Source organism: Passer domesticus, chromosome 2 (assembly GCF_036417665.1).
Source record: "Passer domesticus isolate bPasDom1 chromosome 2, bPasDom1.hap1, whole genome shotgun sequence".
Lineage (NCBI taxonomy): Eukaryota > Metazoa > Chordata > Aves > Passeriformes > Passeridae > Passer > Passer domesticus.
This window is the reverse complement of record NC_087475.1, coordinates 118,783,142-118,796,524: the sequence shown is the minus strand read 5'-3', so window position 1 is coordinate 118,796,524 and position 13,383 is coordinate 118,783,142. Positions and strand designations below refer to the sequence as shown.

At 37.0% G+C, this 13,383-nt stretch overlaps 1 protein-coding gene across 9 annotated transcripts in view; it reads left to right on the top strand.

Moving 5' to 3' along the window:
* ROBO1 (roundabout guidance receptor 1) overlaps positions 1-13,383 on the top strand; it is a 674,462-nt gene that overhangs the window by 576,639 nt on the left and 84,440 nt on the right. For all 9 annotated transcript variants that reach the window (XM_064410935.1, XM_064410937.1, XM_064410939.1 and 6 more), the window contains one exon: positions 12,516-12,636. In XM_064410935.1, the coding sequence (XP_064267005.1) occupies positions 12,516-12,636 (121 nt within the window). The remainder of the gene's footprint in view (positions 1-12,515; positions 12,637-13,383) is intronic.

Sequence of the window (13,383 nt, the reverse complement as noted above, 5' to 3'; positions counted from 1 at the left end):
CAAACAAAAATTAAAAGCTGAAGAAGCACTTTCTATTTAAATTTGAAAATGCACACGTTCATACCTGCTGCACAGTGCAAAAAAGTGTGTGGTGACAAACAAAATGTCAGCATAAAGTATTGTTTCTGTGGGATAAGTTCTAGTTACTGACAGGTTAAGGACCTTTATTATTTGGAATTCTCTTACCAAAGTATTATGTTGGATAATAAGCTGATTATAATTAAAATGGGATTTGTTTTGTTAATCCAGAAAATGGTATGTACAAATACTTGTCGATGGCACTGATAACCAGCCAAGAGAACTCTTTTATAAGAGAAGCCTGTTTACACAGATTATCCAAGTTTTATTACAATATTGTTTTAATATATTGTACATTAGGAGTTGGACTCACTATCTTGAAGATCTTTTCTGACTTTAACAATTCTATGATTCTAAGTGTACTCTTAGCAGAGCTCATTTTTTCCCCCAAGATTGTCCTCTGATAAAACACATAGGCCATTTGATTGGCCACACCTACTTCTGGATGCCGTTAATGGCCATCAGTTTGGTGTTCATGAAATAATGAAACCAAGAGATGGTTCAGTCTCAAAAAATCAATTAATTCTCTCTCTGAACATTGTTGCAAAGGACTTCCACAAATTCTCATTGGAGAATTGATACTACCAGTGTTGTCAAGTTTTTATAAGGTAAAGATGATGTATTTATTCAGGGGCTGTGGAGATGTGAAGGGATTTTTTGTTTCTCCTTGAGGAGGAGATTACTTTTAACCCTGAGCAGCCCATAGTACACTAGTTTTTGCCTTTGTATTCTTCGCTTCTTACCTGCTACAAAATGCTTTAAAGTAAGTCTCCAAACATTACACCTAGGTACCAATTTGCTGCATTAAAATGATATACAAAATTATCTCTGTCCACTTTACATTCAGCTGAAAGAGTTGGGATGATACCAGGGCAGGGTTGTATCCTTTTTTGTACTCTCCATTAATGCTTTGAACAGGTTCTTTTAGGTAGCATGCCTTAAATCACTCATTTCAGTTAGATGTATGTAATTTTCTTTCTCTTGGACTTCCCTGTAAAATAGGAATTTTAATAGTAATAACAATTGTGCTAACTCTAGTTAGGTGTTACCCAATGTTTTGTTTTTCTTTTTTTTCTTTGGGAGTGTTTGAAGAGTAGTTGACAGTTCCACGAAAGAGGGTTCTGCAAAGGCAAAGTATTGTTCATTTAACCACATGATTGTACAGAAAAAGAAACACTGGAAGCCACTCTGATATCTCTGTGCCTACCTGACTAATTTGACATATAAAATTCCTTTCCATTGGAATCCTGTATGTATACCTTCTTTCTTCCAAGTCCACATTTAATGAACTTCTGTTCTTTTGCTCCTCACAGAAGTGTGCATCTCATTAAATCCCTTTTCCTGCTTTGGTTTTTGCCTCCTCTCATGTCTCAGGAACAGAGTTGCTAGTTGGGCTACAAGTATGTCAGGGCCAGTCCTCTGCCTCAAAGTGAATTTCTCTTAAGCATTTGTTGAAAAGTTCATAAAGTAATCATAAACTAAAGGATCATAAAGTAATACCTTTGTGGTAACTTTTTGCTATGAAATTTTGCTAGTAATACCTTTGTGGAAACTTCTTGCTAATTTGCAAGATCAGCCAAGATCCAAATCTAATTCATTATTAAAGTCAACTCTAAATACAGCAAATATTTTAATATTTTATTATTTTAATATTTTATTATTTTAATATTCCATGCATAGAATGGCCTGCATATCAAATTGTTCCTGGCATGTTTGCAAGTGCCAGTAATAATATCTGTAATACAGCATTTGTTCTTTAGGCCTGCCGTATATTGAACAAAATTTTGAATCTAGTAGGTTTGTCTTGGATTCCTGTTTTCAGAAACTTAAGAATATTTAAGTATTCTTCTAAAATATAGTAAAAATATTCATGTTATATTCTACCAAACATTTCTTGCCAAACCTTAGGTCTGGAAAAATGTGCAATATTTCATTGCAATCCACTGAAAGTGAATGTCAATGACAAAACTATTTATGATTTTATGGTACTTTAGTCAAATGTGCAATAACATATGGAACTGTTGGAAAGGAGAAGACAGTCTTCAGAACATGTTTCTTCACTCTTTATCAAACGTTCTCTGAAATGATTGCTTATGTGGTCATGATTGACTTCCACTTTCAGAAGAAATTTGCTTTCTTTTGTCTTCCAAAGTCAATGGCTGTCTTAGAAAAAGTCTGGTTGAAACACATGAAGGATAGTAACTAATAGTACAATGCAAGATACAAAGCACACTTGATGATTTCTTAGATTCACTGAGTATTTATTTTTATATTTATAATGCTTGAGAATTCTTAGATCTTTCCTCCTTAATTCTGAATGTTTATTCAGCGTTTGAAAACCATGTGCGTCTTCCATTGAAAATTATTTCGCAAGAGTAACAAATATCAATTATTTAACTTTTCTGGATATAAATAAGTGCAAACAGTGTATCTGTGTCCTCTATGATAAACAAGGATGATCTTCATTGTCCACAAACTCTTCTATAAGCTTATACCTTAGTGCAGACATCTGGGTACTCATGTGACATACTGTAATTTGTTTATGTGTTGCAGTAGGGGTTGACCTGTTAATGTTTGTGTTAGAAAAGCAGACAAGAAGACTTGGGAAGCTTTTGACAAGGTCTCTTCTTTGCATGGATGCTATCAATACAGTTCTTAAAATACTTTCTTCCTTGTCTGTTCACATGGGTCAACTTTCCCTGGCACTCTTTTTGTGTGTTTTTGCACCATTGTCTTTGCAACACAAAGAATGCCACTCTAAAATATTTTCCCTCTAAATATTTTTGCATATTTGGGGCACTGATTGGAGTCAGAGAGTGCCTCAGGAATGGTGAGTTTAGACCTTCTGTGGAGGGCAGCTCCCATTTATAAATTGTCCCCATGGGCCATGGTGGCACTGGGTGCATTGCATGCCAGGGGCTACAGGCAGCTCCTTTTGATGATCAGCATTCAGGACCAGGTCTGGAAAGTGGAATTGCAAATTCAGCTACCTGGACATGTCTGTATGTCCATCTGACAGGCAGAAATGCTGACTACCACACACACACATCTTCTCCAGCAGCCATGGACTCCTAAATTTTGCCATCTGCTTTTGAAAAATTGAGCCAGAATGTGAAACAGATGTGTGTTAAATACAAATTTATAACTTTTGTTTGTTTGTTTGTCATGCTAAGTAGCTGGCAAAGAAACAGTAATGTCTTTAAAAGTGAACTGTTTACTTCAGACTCAGTATTTGTATTTGTATGTATTGGAAGCATAGTGTAGGCTTTTTCTGTGTTTTTGGGAGGTATGTATAGTTTTTAACTTCTTGTCACTGTCGTGAAAAGGTAATTTGTACCAAGCAAACTGAAATCTGATCAAGTCACACTTCTATTTTTCTGTAAAGATTACTTCTTACTCATTATGTTCTTTTTACACTGCTCATACAGAAGCCATCAAAGCTTCTGGTTTATGACAGGATAGTACTAATTCTAAAGGAGGCATGCACACAGACACAAGATGAAACTGGAAAATAAAGTGCAGAGTAATTTCAATTTCTCTGCCATTTTTACAAGCCTTTTCCAATAACAGCAAACAGGAGACTGATTTCCATACAGAACCTGGCCAGCTAGTTTGCTTTGTAAATACAAATGTGAAAGGCTGAACAACTAGTATTTTCAGTGTCTAGAACAGTTTCTGGACACTGCCACATTTCTCTCTCAGCCTTTTCCATTGCTGCAGTTTACAATAACCTTTTAACAGCAAGAAGAATTGTGCCAGAAGTTTAAACCCACTGTGGCATCTGGGAAGAATAGCAAGGAGCTGCTGCTCAGGAAGCAATTATCCCAGCAGGGCTCCAGAGCCTGCCTGAATAGCTGGGGCAGCCACCAGCAGGCAGGGCCAGGGGAGAGGCACCTCTTTTTGGGCTTCGGTCTCTTCCTTCTCTCTGGCTTTTCACTCCCTTTATGCGCTGAGCAATAAGCTGCTCCAGAGGCAAAGTCTGATGAGTGGGAAGAGCCCAAGCAGAGGGCAGCGTGTGCTCAGTGTCCAGCCTGGCAGCAGCCCAGGAGCAGCTTTCTCAGTTAAAGGATGGCACAAGTCAGCATCAGTGCATGTAGAGCATGGGAACAGCGTATGCTTTGTTCTGCTTGGTTGCAACCTGGGCTGGCTTATTTCAGGAGTAAAAGAAGCTCCAAGTAGCTCCTGGCTTCGCTGTGTGTTGCTGAAGATCAGCCCGTGTTGTAAAGTCTGTGGCAACAGAGAACGTTTGTGAACGGACCAAGATCTGAAGGTCATTCCCTGCCTGTGGAGTCTCTCTGGAGGATCTAAAGTTGAGCGCAAAAATGATTCTGGGCTGCTCTGTGAGCTGGGGAAATTGGGGGATTTGCTCTTTGCCTCTCTGTGCATACCTTCTCCTCCTTATTCTTTGTGGGTTTAATTTTAACATCTCCCAAGCAGGGGGCTTTCTGTAGCTGTAATGTCTAGCCCAGTGGTTTTTCAGCAGTCCTTCAGAAATAATGAAAGTTACACTCAAGATTTGCTTGTGGTTGCCTATGACTGCAAGTTTTTGCCTCAGTCCTGTAACACAAGGCTTGTGTGCAAACCACAAAAAATACAGGGAAATCTGTGATTTATGATTTGCATGTGCTGCAGTCACGAGAGCTGTAGTGAACAGTGATGGAAGAGTGAAATGTGGCAGATTAATATATGACTTCTATGTTTAACTGTTCATGGAAAATCAGCATTGCAGTGCATATGCTCCTCTTTTTGACAAATGATGGGAGAAGTTTAATGTTTTCACAACTTTTTGTGTCCAGCATTTACTATAAAAGAGTTCTACTAGACTTAGGCTCACTCAGAGATAAATGCAATAGGAACTTAACATGGGTTTATATCCTTCTTTTGAAGTGTGGTCTCATTTCCATGGCTTGTTGTCTTGGTCAAAAGACAGAGAATCAGTAGGTTTTTACTTATGTTACAAAACATTTTATATTTTTTTTCAAGGTTAGTTTTGCAAATTACTTGTTTATTTGTAGTGTTTAGTTGGCAGGGCCAAAACTTATTTGGGAGTTAACTTGATTATAAAGTTTTACAGAAGATGTTTTGAATGAGAAGTCCAATCTGTCTCAAAATTTAAAACTGTCGAAATACAATTTGGAATGTAATGAAATTAAAGAATCCACTGCATTTTAGTCACCTGTGACTAATTTTATTTGCTTAGTTTGGTTCTCAGTTCGTGGTCTCTGCCATAAAGAGCTCAGGTTTAGCCCCAGAGGAACTAAGAAAATCCTTCTTCCCCTGGGAAGCTGCTGTGCCAGCTCCAGGGAGGAAAGCTTTCACAGGCAATTTAGTGCAGGAAGTGCAGCGGTCACGGGAAGGATCTGGGAGCCTGAGATTTGCATCCCTTGAGTGAGGAGCCAGCAGTGGGCAGCCAGGCTCAGAGGGGATGTGCCTTCTCTTCCAGACAAGTGGGAGTCTGAGCCAAAACTGCTGCATCTCAGAAGGTCACAGAGTGACTGAAGCTGCAGCTGAAAATAATGACCTGCTGCACAGACCAGCCAGGAGAAAAATGTGAATAATTCTTTTCTGTTCCCTCCTCTCAAATTGTGAGGATTTTGTTGTTGATTCACGATTGTACTTGTAAGTCTAGGAGGTCCTTGGTTTTACATGTTGAAGGCCTTTCATTTTCTTGTGGGAACTCATGGTAGAAGACCTGTGAACTTCCACTTCCAATATCTTGATAACTTGAGTCCTGTCAGAACAGTTCCATTTAGAAGACACTACATAAGAATCTTGAAAACCCCTGAATTTTAGCATGATGGCTGTGAGAAATCTGCACTTTGAGAAATGTCTTTTATCAGATTGCAAGTCTTGGTGAAGTTTTACCTACCCATTCTTCTAAATCTGAAATTGAACATTAGGACTCTGCTGTTGAAGACTTGTGCTCTGCAGAGCTGCTCTTTTCTTAGGGCAAGTAGGAAACTTTCTATTGATGAAATACACCCCACAATATACAGTTATCTTAAATCTGTGTTGTCATCCTGCCAACATCATCTCCAGACTTAGAAAAGTATGCAAATATTGTCAATACCTGCAATGACAGTCAGGATCTGAAATTCTCTTGGAATCAGCAGCAGGGTCTGGGCCCCTTTGGGAATTCATGGTTGTACTCTCCTCCCTCCACCCCTGGTGCTGTCTGCAGGGTTTAGGTGTGATCTGCCACATGCAGTCAGGTCTGGTGATGTAGGTGGGCCTTTGTCTTCATCCTTGGTACTCTAACACAGCCCCTCAGAGTGACCTTGGTCTTTCTTTTACAGTGGGAAACAGGATACTAAATTCCTCTGGAGATTTGGGTTATGTAATTTCTTTTATGGTTGCCAGGTAGGATTTTTTATATGTTTTTAAATTTGTGGTTTGTTAGTATTGTTTTTCTTTATTACATTTGTGATTCTGTAGGTAAGGTAATTAAAAACTGATAGATTTTGTGTGGAAAATTAACCCTGGCTGGTCTGAGATTTTATCCTTGGAGGTGTGTAAATAACACAGTAGTGTATAAGAAAATTCATGTGTAACTGATACTTCAAATCCTCTGACTTGCTTAAGGGAAGACAAATGAAGACATACCAGACATCGAGTTCAGTTCAAGTTCACTTTTACTTCTGATTTCAATCACTGATTGTAGTGAAAGCTACATGTGCACCAGTGCATCCAGGGGAGATTTATGCATGGGGTTAAATCTAGAGTTTTACAGAAATTTCACAGTTGTCATTGTAAACTCATCATTCCCATGCAGGGCCTTCTTTGGATATTGCAGAAAGATTGATAGTTCTAGATACAATTTTAGTAATCCATAAAATGTGCCTAAATGTCCATTAGTTGAGTTTTGTGTGTTTTCTGTACTTAATGACTAACAACATGAAAAACAGTTTATGAAGCATTTGCTTATTTTTTATATTTTTTGGTGATCTTTGTAGAACAGATTTAAGAACATGAAGATAGTAGTAACATGCTTTTGTTGTAAGATTTTAGTCTTGGTTTATAATAAGAAAGGAAGTATTGCATAGAAAATGTTTTGTACTGTAGCTGTGAAAGTGTTTCAGAGAAGTATTTCACTGGTTCAAATATTGCAATATAAACATAGCTGCTTGTTCAGAAATTAGTTCTGACTAATGTGAGCCAATACGGATTTTTGTGAAGTAAATCTTCCTCTGAATTAGATCTTCCTTTGTGATTAACAAAAGCCAAATGTTTATAGAAGGTTAATTTGGAATTGTTGCAGTTTCAAACTTCTGAAAATCACATATGCTGAGGCATTGATTTTTCTTTTCTGATTGTGATTTATGGAGTTCTGTATATATCTTGGCTGTTTCTACAGTGTTGTTGGGTGAAGCATCAAACACATAAAGTAATTCTAGTATTTGGTGTCTTGTGATAATGCCAATGGCTGAATAACTGTCAGCTGCCTTTTAATTCAACAAGCAATTCAGAACACAGGTAACCCTTAATGCTTTGTAGATATCCACCTTCTTGTAGTTACAGCCATTAATAATGAGGCCAGAAAAGTGGGAAAAGGAGTCTTATGAATGGGCTTGAATCCAATTCTGCCTCTGATGTATCAGATTGGCAGGGGTGCCAGAAGCAGCAGCTTGAATCTATTGTCATTTTATCTACCTTAAATACCTTCTTTTTACGTAAAGCCACCTTCCTATGCATTTTGCACCTTCCTTTAGGCTGCCTTCAGGCCTGTCTGTATTGCAAAGCTGTTTTGTTGGTCTGTAGGGTAGCGGGGAACAATTGATTTGCACTTTGTCATGACAGATTTACAGCACAGGAAGACCACTTGAAAGACTGTTTCAGACTAGTTTCAAATAGAATTTTTTGTGTGTTTGATCTGGAGGAGGCAGCGTGTACCTTCCTGGGGTCCCACAGAATAGAACGGAAAGCAGGACAGACTCGTCTGTCTGAGCTTTGAAGTTAAACAAGAACAAACTTTAGTCATTGTTGAAGACCTGCTCCAAACACATTTTGATGTCTAGTGTCTAGTATTTAAGCATGCTACAATACATAGGGAGGAATATATGGGATTCACAAGATACAAATTTTTAGATAAAAATTAAGCTAGATAGTCATTTGTACTCCTTTTTGTTCAACTTTGTTCAAACTGCAAAGCTGCCTTCTGTTGCTGACATTCCATGCCCAACAGCCTCTCCTGCAGTGGTGAGTTGTGATATGGATATTTTGGGATGCTAGACCAGACAGAGGGAAATGAACAAACTCCATGTTTCTTAACTAAAATATAAAAGCTCAATTTTGCTTGGATATACCATTGGTGGCACTATTAATTACAATTGCCTGGACTCACTGTGTGCTTTTGCTGTTGTATTGTTATTCATAATTAGATGGTACACTTTTAAAGCAAAGGCAGTGTCTGGCAGGTTAATATTATATGTCCACCACTTTCAATTTAAAAAATGAAAGAAAATGAGTTGTCATGTGTACTGTACTCTAGGAGACTAAAATATATGAAATTTGTGATATCACATATGCAAAAAACCTGGCTATACAAAAATAAGTCAGTATTTCATTCTGCAGTCTAAATTCCCTTTTCCTATTAATTTGTTTGCTTTCAAATTATTTTGCAACAGAGCAGATTTAATTTATTAAATGGAAATAAACTAGAAACTGAAAGAAAGTTTAAAAAAAAGTCACTCACATTTATATTTGGACTCCCCAAACATTTCTCTTATGGCTTCATTCTGTCTCATATTTCATACCACATTTCTGTGAAAAGTAAATGAATCACCCACATATATAAAAATATTTCATAACACAGACAGATGGGTATGGATTTATACATGCAGAAATTTACACGCATATACACAACGCACATAGGTATATAAAATATGGTTTCAGAATAAGAATATATGTGTGTACAGCTATACTGAATTCTTGGTGGTATGTTGTAGAACCCTTGGGTAAGTTTTTATGGATTTGATTTATTGGCTGACTGAGTTGATTCATTATTTGTATATGATTTTTTGCTGCTGGGTGGCCATAATTTACAATTCTGGACCTAGTTAACTCTGTGGGTGCCTAGAGTTTTCTGTATGAACATCTCCAACTATTGTTTAAAGAAATAAATGAAGTGGACTTGCTTGAATGAGCAATTTACTGATGAGGAGCAAAATATGGTCAGGCAGGCAGGTCATAGAAAATAGCTTTCAAAAAGTCTTTGTAAGTCACCATACCATCATATATTTTCTTAGCATATATACAATAATTCATACATCTTACAGGCAGCTGAAGATCATCTGTGAAATACTGATAACAATCTTTTTCTTTTATTAGAATTCAGTGTTATTCTTGTATTGTCCTACTTGCAAATCTCTGATAGATTTGCTGGTAGGCACAGAACAAAATACTGAAGAGACATGAAAAGTCAAAAAGTGCCTTGGCTTCATGTTGGTATAAATGAAACATGACAATTACTTCCAGAATTAGACTTTTAGCTTTGGCAGTTAGCAAAGCTGTTCTTTTCCCACAACCATATCTATTAGAGTAGTGGAATAAAACTGTTTTCAGTATCTTGTTTACTAGGAAGAAAGGACTTCTCTTGGTATTCAACATGGTCACAACTCTTCAGGCAGTTTGGGATGTAATGGTATACTCTCTGCCTGTCACTTTTGCAAATTATATCATTTGCTGCTATAAAGTCCAGCTGGTGTACTTTGGGACAAGGGCAAAAATATGAAAAGAGCCAGAGCACTCAAATTAAAATGCCTTCATTAACAGTTAAGTATATGCAGACTATGAATAGTTGTAATTTGCAAGGTTTCATGTACTGTCTCCAAAGGTGATTTGACTGTTTACAGCTCTAAATACTGGATATGAACTTAGTAAGACAAATTCAGTAGTGATTCTTTATGTGTTGCTACCAAATTCCACATGCATGTCTTCCATTGTGTACTTTTTTAAGCCATTGGTCTATGGTCCATGGGTATTTCTGGGATTGCCTGTTGAGAAGAAATACTGCACAGAGACAACATAAATTGTTCATAGCTGCAGTTTTCATTTGCAACATACTAAACTGAAGGGATTGTCCAATCTTATTGAGATGGTGGGTACGTAACTTTTTTTAATGCAATGAAGAATTTTGGTAGCTGCCCACCAGGGGAAGTTCACTTCCTTCTAGCCATCTGTGACTGCTCCAGTTACAGACACGTGTAATTCCACATTCAGTGGTGGGACATTTTATTGTAGCTGTGTAATTTATCATAATTCCATGTGGAATAAACGTCATTGTAGCTAAAGTTCTAAATCCTTCTCATGTTTTAAGGAAACCAACCAACCTAACAAAAGAAACCCCTTTGCATGTGCGTTCAGAATTCCATGTTGTAAGCACAGCCTTCTTCAGCATGCATGTCACATCTTAGGAAATGTGCCTCAACATCCATGAGGGAAGTTTCCTCTGTGTCGCCTTCTTTGTCTAAATCTCAAATAACTTGCAAGAAAAGCAGTTTTCAATGACTTTTTAATTTTTCATATGTTTCTGCTTTAATGCTTCTCTCCAACTATACTTTGAAGAGACTCTTGTAGCGACTCCGACAAGAAATTCCTAAGATAGTTCTTGCTTAAGGTTACAATTTGTGCAAGATATGCAGTTGTGTCATATTGTGGTGGATTTGAATGGGATTTTCTTAAGTGATAAAATAACAGAGGAGCACAAATGCTACTGAATGTCACTAGGATTTAGACTTTGAAGACATACACAAAAAATCACTGATCAGTTTACATGGGTTTGAAATCATCAAATGAGTTGGCAAATTCTTGTGACATATAAATACATTTCTTTGTTCTATCCAGTGTCGTCAGTATTTATATACATAAAAGGTATATATTTCTGCATATGTATCTGGATATACAAATATCCCAAAATGCAAGTGAAAGTCATTAAAAAATCAGGGTGGGGGGGCTGGTAATCCTTTGCATACATTATTTGGAAAATCAGTTGCTTCCTGTGATTTAGGGACATGTAAAACAGGAATAAATACAGATAGTCTTCTAGTTATACTTTACATCCTCTTCCCCTGCTCACCAGTTCAGGCAGTCAGCAATCTAAAACTGCATATTGATTCTTGAAAAATGTGTGTTTGCAGGTCACCTTTATTTTTTCATTCCTCATGCCTAAAATCTCCACTGAAATTTCAGCATTACCAGCTTTCTGAATGATAAAGGACATTTCTCTTGTGCTCTCAAGCAATGAGTGCCAAAGGCAACAGAATGAAATTTGTATGCAGCACTGTCTACGCTCCACGTGCGTGTCCATTTATCTCAATAACTGACTGTCATCTTTCTGCCTGTACATCCTACAATGACAATCAGAGCCCAACGCTGCTCAAGATGTCAAATTTCCAGGGACAGATTGCTAGCTGCAGGCAACTGGAGCTAAATACCTCATATTGAGAACACTCTCCTCCTTGTCACTGACCACATTAGAGCCTTTCATGTAGCTTCATATGTGGCTTTTATTTATTGTCTACTTCCACCCATGGCTTGAACTGCAGTGGTTTTCAAAAGTGATAGGGCTTGTAAGCATATGTGCACTTCAGAATGTATTTTCTGTAATTAAGGAACTTTCTTTGTATATCAAAGTAAACATGGTACATATGCAGCTGCCTACAGAAATTTTGCTCCATTTTGGTGAACTTTGCAACTTGTTCAACCATTTGGTCAATAGAATGAGGGAATAAATCCTTTTCATGAAAGAGCAGGTATTTTCATATGCATTTAATGTAAATTTTTATATAATATAATAAGATTTGAAATCACAAAGGTAAGTGTGTTTTCTGATTTGGCTGTTATCGGAATTCTGTTATCTCCCAAAAGCTGAATTCAAAATCAAGAGCAGAATGTTATTAATTTCCCAGTAAGAATATAATTGTTTCCACTCATCTGCTTATTAGCATTTAAACTTACTTTATTTAAGGTGAAGAACTAAAGAATAAAGAATTTCCTTCACTTCCTTAAGAAATGAAAACCAAAACAAACACAAAATTCATAAATAGTAATGAGCACGACCAGCAGCAGGATAGCGTGCACATATTTCTTGTCAAGAAAAAGTAATTGCAGGACTTGATGTGAAAATGAGATTTATGTCTCGTGCTAATTTTTACTCTCCACCTGATGGTATCAGTACATGGGAAGGAATTGTAGTCCTTCTGGCTAACAAGCATTGAACAGGCTGGTAAGCAGCCAGCATTACATTACACAGAAAGAAGAAAAAACTAACAAGTCTCCAAATCTCAGGGATTTTAAAATACTGATGTAAAACTATGTGATATGGAAAACCAGAGATGGCTTCTTCTGTTTTATTATCTATAACAAAATATTTTCTAAGCTATTGTTATTAAATCAATAATTCATACTGAAGTATTTTTGTTATCCTTGATTTGTCCTAGATCAGAGGAGGAAAGCTCATGATCACATACACCAGAAAGAACGATGCTGGCAAATACGTTTGCGTTGGAACAAATATGGTTGGAGAACGTGAAAGTGAAGTTGCAGAGCTCACTGTTTTAGGTAAGAATTCCTTTTAGACTCCATTGATTAAAATGTCCATCTTTTGTTTTTCGTAGTAAGTCTTTCTCTAAAGATTATTCTGATCCATTTCCTTTTCAGTGCTGAAAATGTTTTTCTCATGGTTGTGGTCTTAGTAAATAGAAGGAAGGTAATGGCTCTGCAGCCCACCTTGGACAATTTTTTCCTATTATAAAATGCTTTTGTATTTAATGCTCAAACTGAAAATAATTCCAGTGTCCTTGACTGGATCAGTATTGTGAAATAACAGGAAAACAAAAATTAACAAATTTAAGAAGCAGAGGCTTAATTTTTCTTTCTTACTGGAGAGAATCAGAATTACTCTAAATTTCTATTTGGAATAATTATGCTTTCATTTATAGGAAAGTGTGCTGAGTGTTGTGAAACTACAACAGGTCTGCTTGTTCAAGTGATCCTATTGATAGTCCCTCTGAGCATCAAAAAAATATGTTTTCATTTAAGACAGCTGATCTTAGCTGAAAATCACATGTTTTGTTGCAACATCAGGAGGGAAGCTGCAAGTCCACCTGCAGTCCTAGTATTCCTTCAGCATAGGAGAATTTAGGTGCTTTTCCTTCAAAATATGTCCCATTTTACTTTAAATTAGAGGAGGCTTGAGATAGCTTGATTGTTTCTGAAAAAAAAAAATAGCTGTTGCATCTTGACAGGATGAGACCATCCAAGCCCTGGTTCACAGCATACTGGTTTCCATCACAATGCTGCTGCAGT